The following is an 18,341-nucleotide window of genomic DNA, read 5'->3' on the forward strand; positions in this document are numbered from 1 at the left end:
ACCTGGGACAAACCCGATGACCTGTATCTACCCCAGCGCTTAGCACAGCACTTGACACATAGTAAGCACTTAACAAATACCATCATTATTATTATTTAGGGGGAGATTGTAGAAGGCTGGGGATGGGAAGAGCAGAGGAAAAGGCCCAGAGGGGAACCCCCAAAGGGCAATCTGATCTCTAGACAATGTCACCTCCGTGACCCACCCCTGCGGCCTTCTCCACCGCACCAGAAAGGAAACGGATCAGCCTCAAGGATAATAAATCTATTTTAATAACATTACTTTCAACGACTATTTGCACATGAATTTCCGGGTGATTCTCCCCGCCCACCCTTGCTCCACTGCAGCCTGGGAAATGCCATGAAGTGTACAAAGCAAGAACATCTTAATCTGCAAATACTGCTGCCAGAGTAGAGAGTTACTGCACACACATGATACTGGGAGAAAATGAAGCTTCTCGCTTTCCAATGCAGAGCTGTACATACATTTTGATGGAATGGATCAAATAAAACAAATAGAGATGCCTAATATAGAAAGATGAGATTTACATTATATATAATATATATATCTAGGCCCAGATATATATGTAGAATAAAAAGATATTTTGAAGGTGGACTTCACATGCATGACCAAATTGGCTCCTCCCCAAAGTTTGTATCTTTTAAATTCACAGTAGAAATAGGATCCAAACCATCATCTGTTTTCCCATCTCCTCTCATGGATGTTCGGCTACACAGCTTAGTGGAGGGGGTGGAAGGGGAGGGGTGCCATATCAATACTGATGTCGGAGGAGGGCTGCGTCTGCTGACCCTTCCTTGGGGGCTGATTCCTTCTCTCTTCACAGCCTGCTTCAGGACTGCTTGAATCGTTGGTCTTCAGTGGTTATCTGCTGATGAGGTCCCCACCATGGGTGCGGGCCGAGGGAAGGCTAGAAGGCTGGACGGGATTCACTCCTTTGCATTACAAGCAGCAGTCAGAAGTGTAATGACCACCGGTCAGGGTTCCAAGATCATTTGAAAAAAATAGTCATCTTCAGGTTCGGTCACCCTCAAAATAGCTCTTTCTATAAACAATTCAAGTTCCCATCTGTCAGAAGAATACAGCAAAGGGGTGTCGCGCTAACTTACAGACCCAGAGGGAGGGAGAAAAACGACCAAAGATTTCTGTTGGGCTCTGTCGGTGAGACCCGGTCCCCCATAATGACCCTGGGCCAACGGGGCCAGGGTGAGTCCCAAGAGCTGCGTGGAAGAAAACGGTCCCCTGATGGGTCCACTCAGAGGGGTTTCTCAGCTGACGTACAGTGGGGCTGGATTGTAGATCTATAGTGTTGGTTGGGGGAAGATGGCGGGAGGGGGACAACGGGAACATGGGAAGTGGGAGGGAAGGCCCCTAACAGGGGGTCTAGGGCATGGGTGAGAGGCAGAGTGAAGGTCACCAGCAGGCCTTCTCTGAACCATGGCCACAGCTAAATAATGTAAGTCAGGGGGCCAAAGACAACTGCCCTACTGCCCCAGACTCCCTTTCCTGCCTCCTACCCCATGGATGGACTGGGCTTGCAGCTGCACTGGTCCATGAAGATAGGCACTGTTCCTTACCCAGGGCAGGGTTGAGGGTGGATGGAAGCTAGAATTAGGCATCAAGTCAAAAGGCAAACTTTGGAACTGGCCAAAGTCACTGACCTCCCCCAACCAATCAATAATATCAAATTACTTGCCCCCTTGGCATCTGCCATGGGGACAGACCGGAATTTTCGGGATTGGTCCTAGAGCACGAAGAGACCTGGAGGAGGACACTCAGCTGGATGATTGAATGGACAGACTTCTCGGAGGGTTCTGCTATGTACACGCTGGTCAGATGGGGGTGGGTTGCCATGTCATAGGGCGGTGCTTTCAGAATCTTCTTCCTCTAAGTTTATTTTCCTCGCCACCGAGTGTCTCTGCATTTGCTCCAGTGGACCCTGGTGGAGGCCTGAACCGAGCTCTATGTGGATAGAAGGGATCTCAAAGTGGCCCAGATCTGGAAATAGGGATGGAGAGAGGTGGTTGGAAGGGAGACTCTGGAGCCTGCAAGCAATATAAGCACAGGGGGCCGGGGGGAGATAAGAGGGGGAGGGGATCTTGTTTCTGCACAGGGTGGGTGGGCAGGGAGGGAGTTGCCATGTAGGTCATGACGAGTCAGAGGGATGTCATCATATGCCTCCTATTCAATGTCCCAGAGATGGATATCATTGACTCCATCTTCCTCACCTCTAGGGGAGGGTCACTTCTTCTGCCCCTGGTCCCATCTTAAGGATCTCCTCCTGAAGCCCCAGTGAGAGCCAGATGGAGCCAAGATCAGAGGGAAGTTTCTGGGATGCAGAGAGGAGGATGGATGCCATCAGAAGGGGGATGAGGTGCCTGGATCAGTACTGGGTGCCAGCGGGCTGCCCTCAGCTTGCAGGACTCAGGGCGGGAGTGGGCAGAGGAGGAGAAAGGGAGGAGTCTCCACGGGCTTCTGGACCTCCACAACAAACAATGTGTATGCACCGAGCCTTCCCCACTCAAGATCCTGGCGGGGGCTGTCGGGTCAGAGCCCAGCCGCCCCCTGGTGCAGACCCAGGGACAGAAAAGTCTACCAATGGATTTCCCCCTACACCAGCCTCCGTAAAAGTTGGTCGCCTGCCCAGAGTGGCACTAAGGAAGCCTTCAGTCAGTTGCAACGTTCTTGGGTTGCCGGGAGCCCACCCCAACTCCTCTTGGCTCCGAACCTGGAGGCACTCAAAACAGCTCTGTAGCGGGTCAGTGGGTGAACCGTCACTGGGAACTGTGAAGAAGACCTTTCCCATCCCGCCGATCCATAGGGCAGAATGAAAGTGATCTCCCAGGAGGCTTCCTCCCCCTTCTCTGGTCCCTTCAGGCTGCTGGTCTTTCTGGCATTCGCCCGATACGGGGGAGCAGTGCCTGGCTGTGCGATGTGGAAGCTGGCCCCCCTGCCACTCTCCTACCTGGGAGTTGAGATGGACTAGGGTGGTCTTTGGGGGACTGGGATGGACCACAGCCGTGCGACTGTGCTGCCCACAGAGCGGAACAGTCCTTCCCGGGAGAGAATCAGGACATTTGAAAGACACAAAACCATGTGCATTGGGAGAGGCTACGAAGCCTTACAGCGGGACATGCTCTGGGCTGAGCTGGGGCAGACCTTTGGCCACCTGGGAGACAGCTCGGGAGGCTGGCATCAAGTCTCCCTGGCCCAGCTGTGGCTAAGGATGAAGAGCAATTTGCCCCCAGATAAAACAGATTTGTGACCACAGCCAACAGCTGTGGCCTACGGTCCACATAAAGGCAGATCCAGATCCCAATGCAGAGGAGGCCAAATGTGTGTGTGTGTACACACACACACACACACACACCCAGAGATATAAGGACCCAGAATCTGAACATTACAGTGGGAATCTGAACATTACAGTGGCCTGGTAGCTGTTGGGATATCTTGCCTCGATGCTCAGTTCGGAAGCAGAGGAGGGAGAAGTGCTGACATTTCCAAGTCTGGAGAAAGCGCTGTTACCTGCCACCTTGTTCTGTGTGGTGTCCAGTTGACCTTACCCCGTGGCAGAGGTCAAGTCCCCACCCCTTCCCGGCCCTGGATTTCGGAGGCCACCATCACTGTGCCCCAAGGTCCCGTCCCGTGGAGTACGATCACTGACCTGAAGCTGCAGTCCCCCCCAAAACTGGCCCCCAGAGACCATGTGATCTGCAGGATCTGGCCACCTGCACATCGGTCGGGGCCAAAACTCCCTTGCTGTGCCCCCAGCTTGGTCGGAGTCTTCTGATCTTCGTCCCTGGCTGCCTCACAGCTGGCAAAGCAGCCTGCCCTGGGCTGGGGTAGGAGTGGAGTGGGGTCAGGACTGCCTGTCTCTTGTCCAGAGACAGCTCACAGGGAGCAGGGTGCACCATGAACATGGCCGTGGGATGGTGAGCTCCTCCCAGAGCGAACCGGGGACAGAGCTGGGGGACTGTGAGCTGCTCTTAGAATGCACCAGGGATGGGGCCGTGGGACTCTGTGCCCCCCACAGCGCGTCCATTGAGGAGTCCCTCCAGGACAGAGGGGGAAAGCCGAGGCAGAGCAAGATCAGTGAAGGGATGGAGCCCTCGCTCCTCCTTCCACACGCACAACATCCCAGGATACCCGTTAGCCTTCAGCCAATGTTCCGTCATGCTTTCCTCGAAACTTACCCCCGGGGCTCCTGGCTTCCTCCCCTCTTCCAATCCAGCCCGAAATCCCATTCCATCAGTGCTCGGGGGCCTCCCCACAGCCACACCACCAAGACAGAGGCACAGAGGAAGGTCAAGGAGAATCATCCACTTCCCAAGAACTAGTTTTCTCGCTTGCCAAACTCCCTTTTCCCAACCCGCCAGATGAGTACCCTCCCCTTCCCAATAGCTCAGAATCCTCTCCGGTCTGAAGAGTCTGTTTCAAGAGCCCAGGGAAGGCCCTGCCCTAGACCAAAGGTCATAAGCTAATCCCAGTATCCACGACAGCTTCAGTGGACACCGTCGATGTCACGACATCCCCGGGGAACAATCTATGAAATGGAGTGGGGAAGGCATTCTTCATGCCAATTGAGCCATGGCAGGAAGGGGAGAGGGGGCCCTGGATCTCCTCAGCTCTGGGTTTGGGGGGGAAGAACTAAGGGGGCAAAAGAGTTACTGATTTTTCAACGGAAGGGACGGCAGGGAACCAAGAAGAGGCCTGCACTATCTGCAAAGCCAACAAGTTCACCAAGAAGTCGTGATGGGGAAACTTGTGTGGGGAAGATGGCCAAGTTTGGGCAGCCAGACGCCTGGGATTCAGCCACAAGCAAAGGCCAGAGGGGAGGAGCTGGCAGGAGCAGCAGCTCGGCCCGGGCCCCGGGGCTGCCCTGAAGGGCCAGGAGGGATAAGAGGGAGGCGGAGGCTGTGGGAACAGCTTACCCTGCAAATCCCTCTCACACTTATCAATTATGGCGCCACTCATGTCAAACAGCTGCAAGACACAACGATAGCAGAGGGAGAAAGGCAGAAAAAACAAGGAAACAAAAACACAATAAAGATGCTAAGGCATGTCACACGGGAGAGGCAGAGAGCAGGAGCATTACGCTGCTAGACGGTAAACCTCTGGAGGATTGAAATTGCGTCTTCTCATTCAACCGTACTCTCCCAAGGGCTGCAGAGAGTGCTCGGCACAGATCTGGCTCTCCAGCACCAATCAATTGATCCCACCTTTTCTGGTCAACAAAATGGGACTTCTGGATGAATAACGGGGTGTGCTGAGAGAGAGGGGCATTCTTATTGATCTCTAGTCTTCCAGTCGCAAATCATCTTCATCCAGAAACTGTCTGACCTGTTTGGTTCCTCCTTGGAAGACTCCAGTGCCGCTGCCCCAAATCTCCATGTTGAATCCATCCCAGCTTCCTCCCCTTTCTCTGGCAGCCTCGCCCGAGGCGACGCAATTCTCCGACTCAACTCCCCGACGCGCAGGGCCCACGTTCGCCACCTCTGACTCCGTTCCTCCCATCGGCCCCAGCATCTCCACCGCCCCATTCCTCCCACCTCCAAGGCTTTTTTTGTGCTTCAGATCCCAGGATCTTCAATTTTGACTGAAAGCCCCAGGGGCCCTGACGCTTAGAGCTCAACATGGATGCCCGCTGGCCAACCTCTCTGCCTCACCTTCCACCTTTCCCACTGCTTCCTGGTTGGCACCTCTGTGGGATGGAGAGTCCCAGCCCCCCTGGGCGGGCAGAGAGAGGATTCATGCAGAGCTGAAGCACACGCTCAGCAGGGCTGCGGTGCCCCGATTAGCCCCCTGCTCCCTCATGCCATGGCCTCTTTCCACTGAGGCAGTGGCCCAGGAAGGCCCCATTGGTGAACTTGGTGCGTTCCAGACCCCTGCCTCCTCAGACGGACAGATACTGGGGAGGGGGGCTCCTTCCTGCAGGCTAGGAGAGGGACTCGTGCCCTGCTTCAGATCAGGGCGGGCCTCCCCCCATGCAGCCTCCGGCTCCTTTACCTGTTGACACACTCTCCCCGGGAGACAGGCCGTCGAGCACGGGGTGGTCGATGGACTGCGGACTAGAGCCGGAGAGGCTTGCCGAGGGAGGCTGGGGTGGAGGTGGCAGTGGGGGCCTCTGGCGTGGCTTGGGCGTGGGCCTCGATTTGGCTAAAATGCTCGAAGAAGTGGGAGACGCTGCCGGCAGGGATGGGGGTGGGGCCGAGGCTGGGAAGAGTTGGCCCAAGGGGAGCAGGGAGTAACCTGTGGGGTAGCTAAATCCATAGGGAGAAGGGGTGCTGGGAGGGATGGGGGACAGGCTGACGGGGGAGGCTTGGCCATTGGACTGGTCAGTCATGCTCGTTGGCTGGCCCAAAGGAGGTTTGGGTGGGACTGGTGCCAGCTTCTTGGAAACTGAAAAAGACACAGAGAGAGAGAAACACAGACAGAGAGAGAGACAGAGAGAGACAGAGACAGAGAGAGAGTGAGAAAGAGAGAGTGAGAGGGAAAGAGAAAGAAAGAGAGAGAAAATAAGGCTGAGAAGCCAAGCACTGGCTGGGGGAAGATATTTGATCTCTGAACTCTAGAAAGAGCACCCAACCCTGACCGAATGAAACAAAGTCTGGAGGAAGATACCGTTTCCAGGCCCCTGGGAAGCCAGGGGACTGACTCCCTCGGGCTAGACGTCCCCAAGCGCAGGGTTCGGATGTCAAAGGCACTCTCCTCATCCCCAAATCTTGTGGATCCCTCCCAGAAAGCCAGGAAAAGAAATGCCTTGGAGATTTTGTCCATCCAGTTGCCTTTCCTCCTTCTCTGCAGGGTGGAGATGTCTGGGGTGGGGGTTCGGAGCCACCTTCAGCTCTCTGTCCTACCTCAGGATGACATTGCGGGGAGCTGCAGCTACTCCCCAGCCTCCACGTCCCTCCTCCCCTTTCCCCCACCCACGTCCCCCCAGCTTTCGGCTCATCCACCCTGCAGATGAGGCAGGAGCCAGGGTTGCCGCTAGGCCCACCTTCCGGACCAGAAGGCGAGGGAGGGAGGAGGGAGAAGCCCTGGGCCTGCTCGGAATCCAGGTGGTAAAGCGCTGGGCGAGGACACTCAGCCGCAGCCCCATCCGCCCAGCGACAGGGCTGCATTCCCGGCCCCAGGGCACGCAGGCAGAGGCATACCTTTCTGGAGGGTGTGCGGGTTCTGGTACGGGGGCGGGAGGCTGGGGCCGGCAGCCAGCTGGGACGCTGCACTGGGGGCCGCATGGCTGGATCCTGGACTTCCCGCATGGCCGGCCCCCGGGGAAAGCTCCTTGCTCTTTAAAGTGCTAAAATGGCAAACACATGAGGCGGGAGGCAGCCATTGAACGCGTGTCTGCCCCGGTCGGGACTCCCATCCCCTCGAGGCCTTAGGATGGGTCAGGCTCCTCCAGGAGCAGCCACCCAGGGATAGCCCTCAGGCCGGCAGAGACCCTGTCCTTCCTGCAGGTCCCCGTCAGGATTCTGAATGTCTCCGGGGCCCTCCTTTTTGGGGCCCCTCCGGGCGTGAGACAGGGTGGAGAGCTGGGAGATGCAGGCCTGTCCGTTCATGCTGGGGAGGTGCCCGACGGATGAAACTCCAAACCCCCTCAGGCTGCCCCCTCCCCCAAGCCCCAGGTGGCGAGGACAGTCATCGGCCCGGCCTCGGGGTACCCAGACAGAGCCACGGCCCCTCAGGGCCCTCTGGCCGGGACTGGCCAAGATGGCACGGAGGAAAATCAGGGAAGACAAGCAGCAGAGATGGACAGGTGGGCGGGTCTTGGCAGCCCTGTCTGGGTCCCCCAACCAGGGAAGGCCTCTCCTCCCAGCTCCTGGAGGTCCCACTCTCCCGATTTGGTAATGCTATGAGTCAACTCTCTTTTCCGTCTGATTGCCGTGGGTCTTCCCTTCTCCTCACACTAAGTGGCCCAGTACAGTCACAGACTGCAAGCCATCCAAGTCAAAACCTAGGGAAGCCACAGGCTCGACTGAGGACGCCTGGTCAAACACCTACAGACATATGCACATGTACTCTCTCTCTCCTCGGCAACACAGTCCTGAGCCTTCTCTCTTGGGATCAGGTGCCAGGATCCCCCAAGTTTCTTGTGGGTCAGTCAGGCCGCTAGACAAATGGCCCCCTCAGAATCACCCAGTTTTTCACCTGCTTTAGCTGGCCCTTCCCTGGCTCTTCCAGACAACAGCTCTTGCTTTCCTTCCCTTTCACCAATCTCCCTGCCACTGGCGCCTCCTAATAATGATAGCAGCAATAATTATAGAAATGATTCGAATTATTTGTTTTATCACTAACTATGGGGCAAAGACTACACTGAGCACTGGGGTAGATAGAAGTTCATCAGGCTGGACACAGTCCCTGTCCCATATGGGCTTCACAACCTAAGTAGGAGGGACAACTGGTATCAAACTCCACCCATCCCACCAACTCGCTTTTACAGATGAGGAAACTGAGGCCCGAGAAGATGAAGTGCCATGTCCACATTAAGGTAAGGGGCAGAGCCTGGATTAGAACCCACATCCTCTGACTCCCAGGCCCGGGGTTCTTTCCACTAGGCTATGCTGCCCTCTCTCTCCTGCTCCAAATCTTCGACTCTGATGCAGGGCAGCTCCCCAAGGGTGGGGAGAGAGTCCCTTCCATCCCTTTCTCAAAGGATAACCACCCCAGCTGGTGTGGCAAACACCTCACTGGCTACAAGACATTGGGTCACTCTGTCTCTTTCTGGGAGAAATGCTCTCTCTCCCTGGATTCACTCTGAAAGGCAGGCAGTCACATAAACACATATGGAGGCTCTCTCTCTCGGTCTCTCTCTTTCTCTCCTCCCCAACCTGCCAGGTGGATCCCCAGCTGGTGAGGCAGCCCCAGAGGCTTGGGGAGCGAAGGTCGCGGGCTCACCTTGTCCGCTCCGGGCCCAGCTGGAAACCAAAGCTGGTGGGTGTCGGGGACGGGCTCGCTGAGGTCTCTGGGGGCTGCTCCGGCCCGGGCGACTGTGGGGGAGCGGCGGTCTCGGAGGGCGGGGCAGGCGGCTGGATGGCAGGCGGGGCACAGGCCGACTTCCGGGCAAATGAGGAGCGGCGGCGAGCAACCCATGACATGTCCATGACCCGCACGCCCATGCTAGCGGGGCGGGGGGAGCAGAGTCAGTCCAGTCCTCGAGGCCGGACCCTCACTCCCCCCGACCCCCCGGGCCCTCCCAAGCCCACCCAGCGCAGGGCAAGTTTTCAGATGCGATCCCAGCTTTCCAGATGCGGGGACCTGCCCCTGTTTCAGCAGCCCGGCATGGCCTCAAGCAAAGGGGAGATCAAGGAGATTTCCCAGGTGCCATCCCGGCCCTGGGGACCCCAAGCTCCACTTTGTCCAGGGACGTCCCCGACCCAAGAGACGGGAAGGAAACGTTTTCCCGGATCCCATGGGACTCACACCCTGGGCGGGCCCTGCCCGTGGACCAGATGGGCTGGTGGATGAGGGAATTCTTTCCCCACGTGGGTCCTCCGTTGAGGAGCCCCGCTTCCTCCCACCGCCCAACATAAATAGACCATTGGCTTCAAGTAAACCCAGTGGCCCCTCTCTCGCCAGCTCGCTGGGATGGGTCAGGCTGAGGAGGAGGAAAGCTAAAGGCCAGCCAGCAGCAGCCCAGGGGTACTGTACCTTTGGATTTTCCTAAGGCTGCATGGATGGAAACATACAGATATTAACGTCAAGGGGACCGGGGCCACCTGCGGGCTCAATGCCTGCTGCGAGATCCGAAGCCTCGCCAGGGTGGGGCCCCCCCAGGCTGGCTTTACTCCGAGCCATTACTGAACGTCCGCGGCCCCACAGCTGGCTCGCCCGTCTATGCCGCCGTCCCGGGCTCTCCACAACCAGGTCGGGACCCTGTGCCGAGGACCCTGCCGGGCGCCCTTCTGAGAGTTCAATGGCCCTCTGAGCTGAGTGGGGGATGGGCGAGAGAGGGCCATTGGCTGGCTTTGAGGAGATTTAAATGGAAAGGGGCCATTTTCCTCCCGTAGGCCCCCAGCCAGGCGGTGGGGAGGGTTGAGGTAGGCTGGCCTTTCCCCGGCAGAGAATCTGTTTTCCCTGCGTTGCCGCTGTTTAGACTCCGTCTGTGACTGCTCCTCTGTCCTCTGAGAAACTCGAAGCTCCTCAAGGCTAGTGAGGAGCTCTTCTACAGGTACTGTACTCACAAATGTGCCTGGCCCACAGTAAGTAGCTAGTTATTAGTACCCTGCTCACTCCACAGGTCACAATTAATATCGCCGATGGTGGTGAGTGGCACGTAGCGAATTGAAATCCAATAGCGAACTGAAATCCAACTCCCTTCTACTTAGACCGTGAACCCACTGTGGGCCAGGGACTCTGTCCAACTGACGATCTTGTACCTACTCCAGCACGGCAGCAGGGGGGCTCAGTGGAAAGAGCCCGGGTTTGGGAGTCAGAGGTCATGGGTTCTAATCCCGGCTCCGCCACTTGTCGGCTGGGGGACTTTGGGCAAGTCACTTAACGTCTCTGGGCCTCAGTCACCTCATCTATAAAATGGGGATTAAGACTGTGAGCCCCACGTGGGACAACCTGATGACCTCGTATCTCCCCCAGTGCTTAGAACAGTGCTTGGCACATAGTACGCGCTTAGCAAATGCTGTCGTTGTTATTTAGTACACTGAACCCTTTGTTTGGTAGGGATTGTCTCTGTTTGTTGCCCAATTGTACTTTTCAAACGCTTAGTAGAGTAAGCACTCAGTAAATACAATTGAGTGAATGAATGAATAATAATGATTTACACTCACTCCCTTGGTGAACTCATTCGCTCTCACGGCTTTGACTACCATCTCGACGCAGATGACACGCAGATCTACATCTCCGCCCCTGTCCTCTCCCCCCTCCTTCAGGCTCGCATCTCCTCCTGCCTCCAGGATGTCTCCACGTGGATGTCGGCCCGCCACCTAAAACTCAACATGAGCAAGACTGAGCTCCTCATCTTCCCTCCCAAACCTGGTCCTCTCCCAGACTACCCTATCACCATGGATGGCACGACCATCCTTCCCGTCTCTCGGGCCCGCAATCTCGGTGTCATCCTTGACTCGTCTCTCTCCTTCACCCCACACATCCTATCCGTTACCAAGACCTGCCGGTTTCACCTTTACAATATCGCCAAGATCCGCCCTTTCCTCTCCACCCAAACGGCTACCTTACTGCTACGGGCTCTCGTCATATGCTGGCTAGACTACTGTGTCAGCCTTCTCTCTGACCTCCCTTCCTCCTCTCTGGCCCCGGTCCTGTCTATTCTTCACTCCGCTGTCCGGCTCATCTTCCTGCAGAAACGATCTGGGCCTGTCACTCCCCTTCTTAAACAACTCCAGTGGTTGCCTATCAACCTCCGCTCCAAACAAAAACTCCTCACTCTGGGCTTCAAGGCTCTACATCACCTTGCCCCTTCCTACCTCTCCTCCCTTCTCTCTCTTCCCTCCTACCGCCCACCCCACACGCTCCGCTCCTCTGCTGCCCACCTCTTCACCGTCCGTCGGTCTCGCCTATCCCGCCGTCGGTCCCTGGGCCACGTCCTCCCGCGGTTCTGGAACACCCTCCCTCCTCATCTCTGCCAAACTGATTCTCTTCCCCTCTTCAAAACCCTACTTAAAACTCACTTCCTCCAAGAGGCCTTCCCAGACTGAGCTCCTCTTCTCCCTCTACTCCCTCTACCACCCCCCTTCACCTCTCCGCATCTTAACCCTCTTTTCCCCCCATTTCCCTCTGCTCCTCCCCCTCTCCCTTCCCATCCCCTCAGCACTGTACTCGTCCGCTCAACTGTATATATTTTCATTACCCTATTTATTTTGTTAATGAAATGTACATCACCTTGATTCTATTTAGTTGCCATTGTTTTTACGAGATGTTCTTCCCCTTGACTCTATTTATTGCCATTGTTCTTGTCTCTCTGTCTCCCCCGATTAGACTGTAAGCCCGTCAAACGGCAGGGACTGTCTCTATCTGTTGCCGACTTGTTCATTCCAAGCACTTAAGTACAGTGCTCTGCACATAGTAAGCACTCAATAAATACTATTGAATGAATGAATGAATGAATGAATGATATTCATTAAGTGCTAGCTAGTGGCAAAGCACTATGCTGAGAACTGAGGAGCAGCGTGGCCTAGAAGAAAGAGCTCAGGACTGGGAGTCAGAGGCCCTGGATTCCCATTTCAGCTCTGCCAGTTGCCTGCTATGTGACCTTGGGCAAATCACTTATCTTCTCCATACCTTAGTTCCCTCACCTATAAAATGGGGATTCGATGCCTGTTCTCCTTCCTACTTAGACTGTGAGCCTCATATTGGGATAGGGAGTGAGTCCAACCTGATTACCTTGTGTCTACCTCTGTACTCAGAACAGTGTTTGACATGTAATAAGTGCTTAAAATTCCATAAAAATGATTACAGAAATACAAGATCATGGGATCAGTCACGGGGACACACATGGGGATCATAATCTAAGAGATGGGGTGGGGAGGAAGACTGAGAGAGAGAGCACGGGCACGGATATCCCCATTTTATGAATGAGGGAATTGAGGTCTAAAGAGATCAAGTGACCCATCCAAGGTCACCAAGCTGGCCAACGGCAGCACTGAGATTCCACTTCAGGTCTTCTGGTTGCAGGGTCCATGCTCTTTCCATTAGATCATGCCCCACATGCCCCAGATAAAAGATTTCACAAACAGAAAGTCCCAGCAGGGAACAACTCCAAGCCCAAAGCCTTGAGGCTCAGTGGTTTAGTGTGTGGGCGGAGGGGTGAGAGGTGGTGAGGGTCAGGCCTCGGCTCAGTGGTGGTAAGATTTCTTCCAACCGGTTCGTCTTTGGCCTCTACCCTCGACCCCAATGAGTGGGAAAGGCAGAGCCCGGGCACCCATTCGACTCGAAGCTCCCGGCTCATCCTCGGAGGTTCCCTGTCCCTCTGACCACATACAGAGCAGACTTAGTGTTCGGTCCAATTCTAAGGCAACAGAGGGGTGCTGAGAGGACTTGGCGGGGATGCAGGGGGAGGGGAAGGGCTTAATTAGGGCTCACCATGCTCCTTGCCACAGTTTCCTCAAGCACTTCCACCTCCCCCGTCTCCGCGCTTGGCCATGGGGAAGGGCCAAGTCGCCTTCGGTTGCCCATTCTGGGCCCTCAGAAAGGAAGGAGCTCCAGGGGAGATGCTGCTTCTACTGGAAAAATCTCCTTCCTCGGGAAGAATCATCCCCCAGTCAATCAGTGCCATGTATTAAGGGTCACCAAAGTGTGGAGCACAGCGCAGAACACGTTATGGGACTCCTCCCCACTCTCAGGGAGGCCCCCCACCCCACAGGACTTGGGGGTCAAACCTGAACACATTCCTCACTGCTCAGGCTGGGCAGAGGGCCCAACTCACCCGCCGCGCCCTTCTCTGGAATGACCTGAAGCCCCGCCCGCCCGGCCCCATGGGGAGAGACGCCTGGTCATACCCGTCTTTTTTGTAAAATTCCAACATCATGTTGTCGGTGGCCACACTGAGCGGCCGGCGGGCTTGCTCCCCCGGCGGCCGGTCCGGTGGGTCCGTGTCCGGTGAGGGCATCGAGCTGTAGTTGGCATTGTGGTTGGTGTGCACCGGACTTCCGTAGCTTCCGGTCACATTGAACTCGATGTCTGCCAAGGAGGAGGGAGTGCTCGGATGCCTGGTCCTGCCATCTGGGATGCCCCGGCAGTGGGTGGCCGGTCCCTGTGGCTTCTCCTTCCCTACCCCAAGGTCCAGGTCATTCCATGGAGGTCCCCCCAAATCCTCTCTTTTACTAAGATCCCCTCCCCGGCAGACTGCTTGGCCAGCTGGTGAGAAACCATCAGGCTAAACAGTGGACAGGCATCTGGGCTTCCCGGTGGGCCAGGAGTCCTGGGGCTCAGCTGGCCCGGGGAGAGGGGCTGGTTTCTCTCTCCCTGCCTCCCTCTAATGAAGGGTCTCTTGCGTGCAAGGTGGATGAGGTATTAATGGAGAGAGAGAAAGGAAAGCACAAATTTCTCCATACACCCTCCCCAGTCCACCATTACCCAGTGCCCCTGAAGCTGGGGAGAAGCAGAAATTTGCTCCTTTCATCAGTAAAAATGGGATTAAAACCGACTCCCTGCTACTTAGACCTTGAACTGTTGTGGGCAGGGATCATCTCTCTTTATTGCTGTACTGTACTCTCCCAACATTTAGCACAGTAAGTGCTCAATAAATATGACCGAATGAATGAACCCCAACTGGGGCAGGTACTGTGTCCAACCTGATGATCCTGTATCTAACCCCAGCAGTTAGTACAGTGCTTAATCCCCCCACCCCTGCCCCGAGCCCAGCACCCCTACTCATCCCCCTCCCCACAGGATGGTCTTCCTCAGTTCACCCCCATCCGAGCCCAGCCTACCCCTTGCACCCCCCCACAACCTCCTCCCCCACCCCATCCCTGTCAGTCTGCCCCAGCACCGTTATTTTTTAATGTTATTTGTTAAGCGCTTACTATCTCTCCAATTCCATTTTAGGCTCTTGGATAGGTACAAGTTAATTAGGTGGGACTGAGTCCCTGTCCCGCATGGAGCTCACATTTTAAGTAGGAGGAAGAGCAGGAAAACTAAGTCACAGAGAAGTTAAATGGCATGCCCAGGTCACACGGCAAGCAGTTGGCAGAGCCAGAATTAGAACCCAGGTCCTCTGACTCCCAAACCACTAGACTTTCCACTAGGCCGTGCTGCTTATTTTCATTCCCCTCCCGCCGCACTGGCTCCCACCAGCTCACGCATACAACCCTTTCCTATGCTTCACACCATCCCCACCCCACGCACCCTCCCCATAGCCTCAGCAAAGGGCAGCCTGTGGAATACCACCTCCATCGTGAGGAAGCTTCCCTTCACTACTGACCTATCACCAACCCAATCACTGCTCTTGTCACTATCACTGAAACCCAGCTCTCCCCCAATGACCCAATCTCCTCTGCCACTCTCTCTAGTCGGGAGCCTCCTCTTCTCCCTTTCCCCCAGACTCGCTGTGAAAGGGAGTGGAGTCGGCTTCCTTTTAGCTCCCTTATGCCACTTTGGGACCAGCCCACCTCTCCCATCCCTCAATCAATCTATGAGACAACCATATTTATTGAGCGCTTATTGTGTGCTGAGCACTCTACTAAGTGGACAATAGAGCAGAATCATTCCCTGCCCACAACGAGATTACAGTCTAGAGGGAGAGACAGATATTAATCTAAATAAATTAATTATGGATATGTACATAAGTGCCTTGGGGCTGGAAGGGGGGGATGAATGAAGGGAGCTAATCAGGGTGATGCTGAAGGCAGTGGACAAAAAGGAAAAGAGGGAAGGCCTCTTGGAGGACACTTGCCTTCAATAAGGTTTTGACTTTGCCGGCAGCGAGATGGACGAGAGCGAGCTAGTGAACAGGCTAGCATGAGAGGAGCAAAGTGTGCGGGCTGGGTTGCAGTGACAGAGTAATGAGGTGAGGTAAGAGGGGACAAGGTGATTGAGTGCTTTAAAGCAAATGGCGAGGAGTTCCTGTTTGATGTGGAGGTGGATGGGCAACCACTGGAGGTTCTTGAGGAGCGAGGAAACGTGGACCAAACGTTTTTGTAAAAAAAAAAAAAGATCCGGGCAGCAGAGTGAAGCACGGAATGGAGTAGGAAGAGACAGTAGGCAGGGAGGCCAGCAAGGAGGCCGAAACAGTAATCAAGGCGGTAGAGGTTAAGTGTCTGGCTTGGCACGGTTGCAGTTTGGAGGGAGGGGAGAGGATGGATTTTAGCAGCGTTGTGAAGGTTGAACTGACGGGATTTGGCGTTAGATTGAATCCGTGGTTGAATGAGAGAAGGGAGTCAAGGATATTGCCAAGGCTATGGGCTTGTGAGACAGGAAGGACAGTGGTGTTCTCTACAGTGACAGGAGAGTCGGGGGAAGGACAGTGTTCAGGGTGAAGATGAGTTTTGTTTTGGATTTCTTTGGTTTGAGGTGACAGCACAACATCCAAGTGGAGATGTCTGGAAGGCAGGAGGAGGGAGATGCGAGACTGCAGAGATGGAGAGAGATAAGGGCTGAGATACAGATCTGCATAGAGGTGATAGTTGAAGCCATGTGAGTACCTGAGTTTTCCAAGGGAATGGGTGTAGATGGAGAATAAAAGGGGATCCAGAACTGAACATTGAGGTACACCCAAAGTAAAGGGGTGGGAGGCTGAGGAGGAGCCCGGGAAAGAGACTAAGAATGAGCAGCCAGAGTGAGAGGAGGAGAATGAGGACAGGACAGAGTCAGTGAAGCCAAGATCAGATACGGTTTGTGGGAGAAGGAGGTGGTCCGGCAGCGTCGAAGGCAGCTAAGAGGTCTATGGAGATTAGGATGGAGTAGAGGCCACTGGATTTTGGCAAGAAGATCACTAATGACCTCTGAGGGGGCAGGTTTCTGTGGAGCCAAGGGGACAGAAGCCAGGTTGGAGGGGATTAAGGAGAGAATTGGAGGAGAGGAACTTGAGGCAATGGGTGTAGACAGCTCGCTCAAGGAATCTGGAGAGGAATGGTAGGAAGGAGATGGGGCTATAACCGAAGGACACTGCGGGGTCAAGTTTGGGCTTTTTTTAGGGTATGGGAGATATGGCACGTTAGAAAGCAGCGGGGAAGGAACCACTGGAGATTGAACAGTCGAAGGCGGCGGTAAGGGAGGGAAGAAGGGAGAGGGCAAGTGTTTTGGTAAGATGCAAAGGGATGAGGTCGAATGCAGAGGTGAAGGGGGTAGGTTTGCAAAAAAGTCAGGAGATCTCCTCATGAGATACCGCTGGGAGCTGAAGGGAGAGTTGGGAGAGTTGAAGAAGGGGCAGGAGGAGGGAGGGATTTGGGAGGGGCAGCAGAGATTTTAGGGAGATCATGCCTGCTAGTCTCAAACCCTCTTGTCCCTTCCTTTGAAGTTCGTATCATCCACATTTACCACCCTCTCCAAGTACCAGTCACGGAGAAGCAGCGTGGCTCAGTGGCACGAGCCAGGGCTTGGGAGTCAGAGGTCGTAGGTTTGAAACCCGGCTCTGCCACTTGGCAGCTGGGTGACTGTGGGCAAGTCACTTCACTTCTCTGGGCCTCAGGGACTTCATCTGTAAAATGGGGATTAACTGTGAGCCTCACGTGGGACAACCTGATTACCCTGTATCTACTCCAGCACTTAGAACAGTGCTCTGCACATAGTAAGTGCTTAACAAAATACCTACATTATTATCATTATTACCATCCCCCAGGACCCGCCTCCAATTTTGATCCCTTTCTCACACTCCGTTTCTCATTCCCCATCCTTACATTGATCCTGAGGGACTTCAATATCCATGTGGATGTAAGTGATGATCCTTCCATTGTCCACCTCCTCTCACTTCTCTACTCCAGTGACCGCCTGCTCCAGCCCACATCCAACACTAACCAACCTGGGCACTCACTTGATTTTATAATCCCTCATAACTGCATAAGCTTTCCCTCACAACTGTGAAATTCTTCTATCAGACCACAACCTCACCTGCTCTCTTTCTCATAGAGAGCACCACCACCCTTCCTGCCTCACAGATCTTTCCCGCTTCCCACAAATATTTCCTTTTCCCCAACAGAGACCTCCAAACCTTTGACCTACTCCAGTATTTTCTGGCCATCCTACCCCTCTTGGTCTCTATACCCAAATTATTTTCTCCTGATGCACAAATCACTCTCTCCACTCAACTCCTTTGCTCCCCTGTCACTCGGCCAGTACCGTACCACTAACCCACAACCCTGGATCACCTCCAGAGTACATTTCCTCCCTCCTGTGCCCAAGCTCCGGAGTGCTGTTGGATGAAATTCAGATTTCCCTCTGACCTTGCCCACTTCAAATTCATTTTTATCTGCTTCAATTGGGCCCTCTTCACTGACCAACAGCAGTACTTCTTCTTAATTCACTCTCCCACCGACTGCCCCCACTAGCTGTTCCAGACATTGAACTCCCTCCTCAAACATCCTGTCTCCCCACCCCCATCATCTCTATCTCTTTTCCCTGATTACCTAGCCACCTACTTAATCAAGAAAATTGAAACCATCTGATGGGATCTCCCTAAAACCTCCCGTTCTCTTCCAATGCCCCGACTTGTCCTCCATCCTCTTTACCTTTCCCTGTATTCCGTGCAGTAACTCAGGATGAAATCTCTTGCCTCCTCTCTAAATCTGCCCCCTCCATCTGTGGTTGTGACCCTATCCCTTACCTTTTTGAAACACCCCACCCGCCCCGCTTCTTCCCTCTCTGACTGCCTTCTTCAACTGTTCACTTTACAATAGCTTCTTCCCCACTGCTTTCAA

General features: G+C 54.7%; 1 protein-coding gene across 2 annotated transcripts in view; it reads right to left on the reverse strand.

Moving 5' to 3' along the window:
* Positions 1–249: 249 nt before the first annotated feature.
* The window catches only part of LOC114808707 (rho GTPase-activating protein 44-like), a 47,891-nt gene continuing 29,799 nt past the window's right edge, over positions 250–18,341 (reverse strand). Inside the window, exons 11-16 of one of the 2 annotated variants that reach the window (XM_039910978.1) lie at positions 13,488–13,668; positions 9,670–9,687; positions 8,917–9,138; positions 7,173–7,318; positions 6,025–6,417; positions 250–2,016 (exon numbers count right to left, since the gene is read on the reverse strand). In XM_039910978.1, the coding sequence (XP_039766912.1) occupies positions 1,874–2,016; positions 6,025–6,417; positions 7,173–7,318; positions 8,917–9,138; positions 9,670–9,687; positions 13,488–13,668 (1,103 nt within the window). In that variant the 3' untranslated portion in view covers positions 250–1,873. The remainder of the gene's footprint in view (positions 2,017–6,024; positions 6,418–7,172; positions 7,319–8,916; positions 9,139–9,669; positions 9,688–13,487; positions 13,669–18,341) is intronic. The other variant, XM_029056528.1, reaches the window with a different exon arrangement.

Source organism: Ornithorhynchus anatinus, chromosome Y4 (genome assembly GCF_004115215.2).
Source record: "Ornithorhynchus anatinus isolate Pmale09 chromosome Y4, mOrnAna1.pri.v4, whole genome shotgun sequence".
In the NCBI taxonomy this organism is placed as follows: domain Eukaryota; kingdom Metazoa; phylum Chordata; class Mammalia; order Monotremata; family Ornithorhynchidae; genus Ornithorhynchus; species Ornithorhynchus anatinus.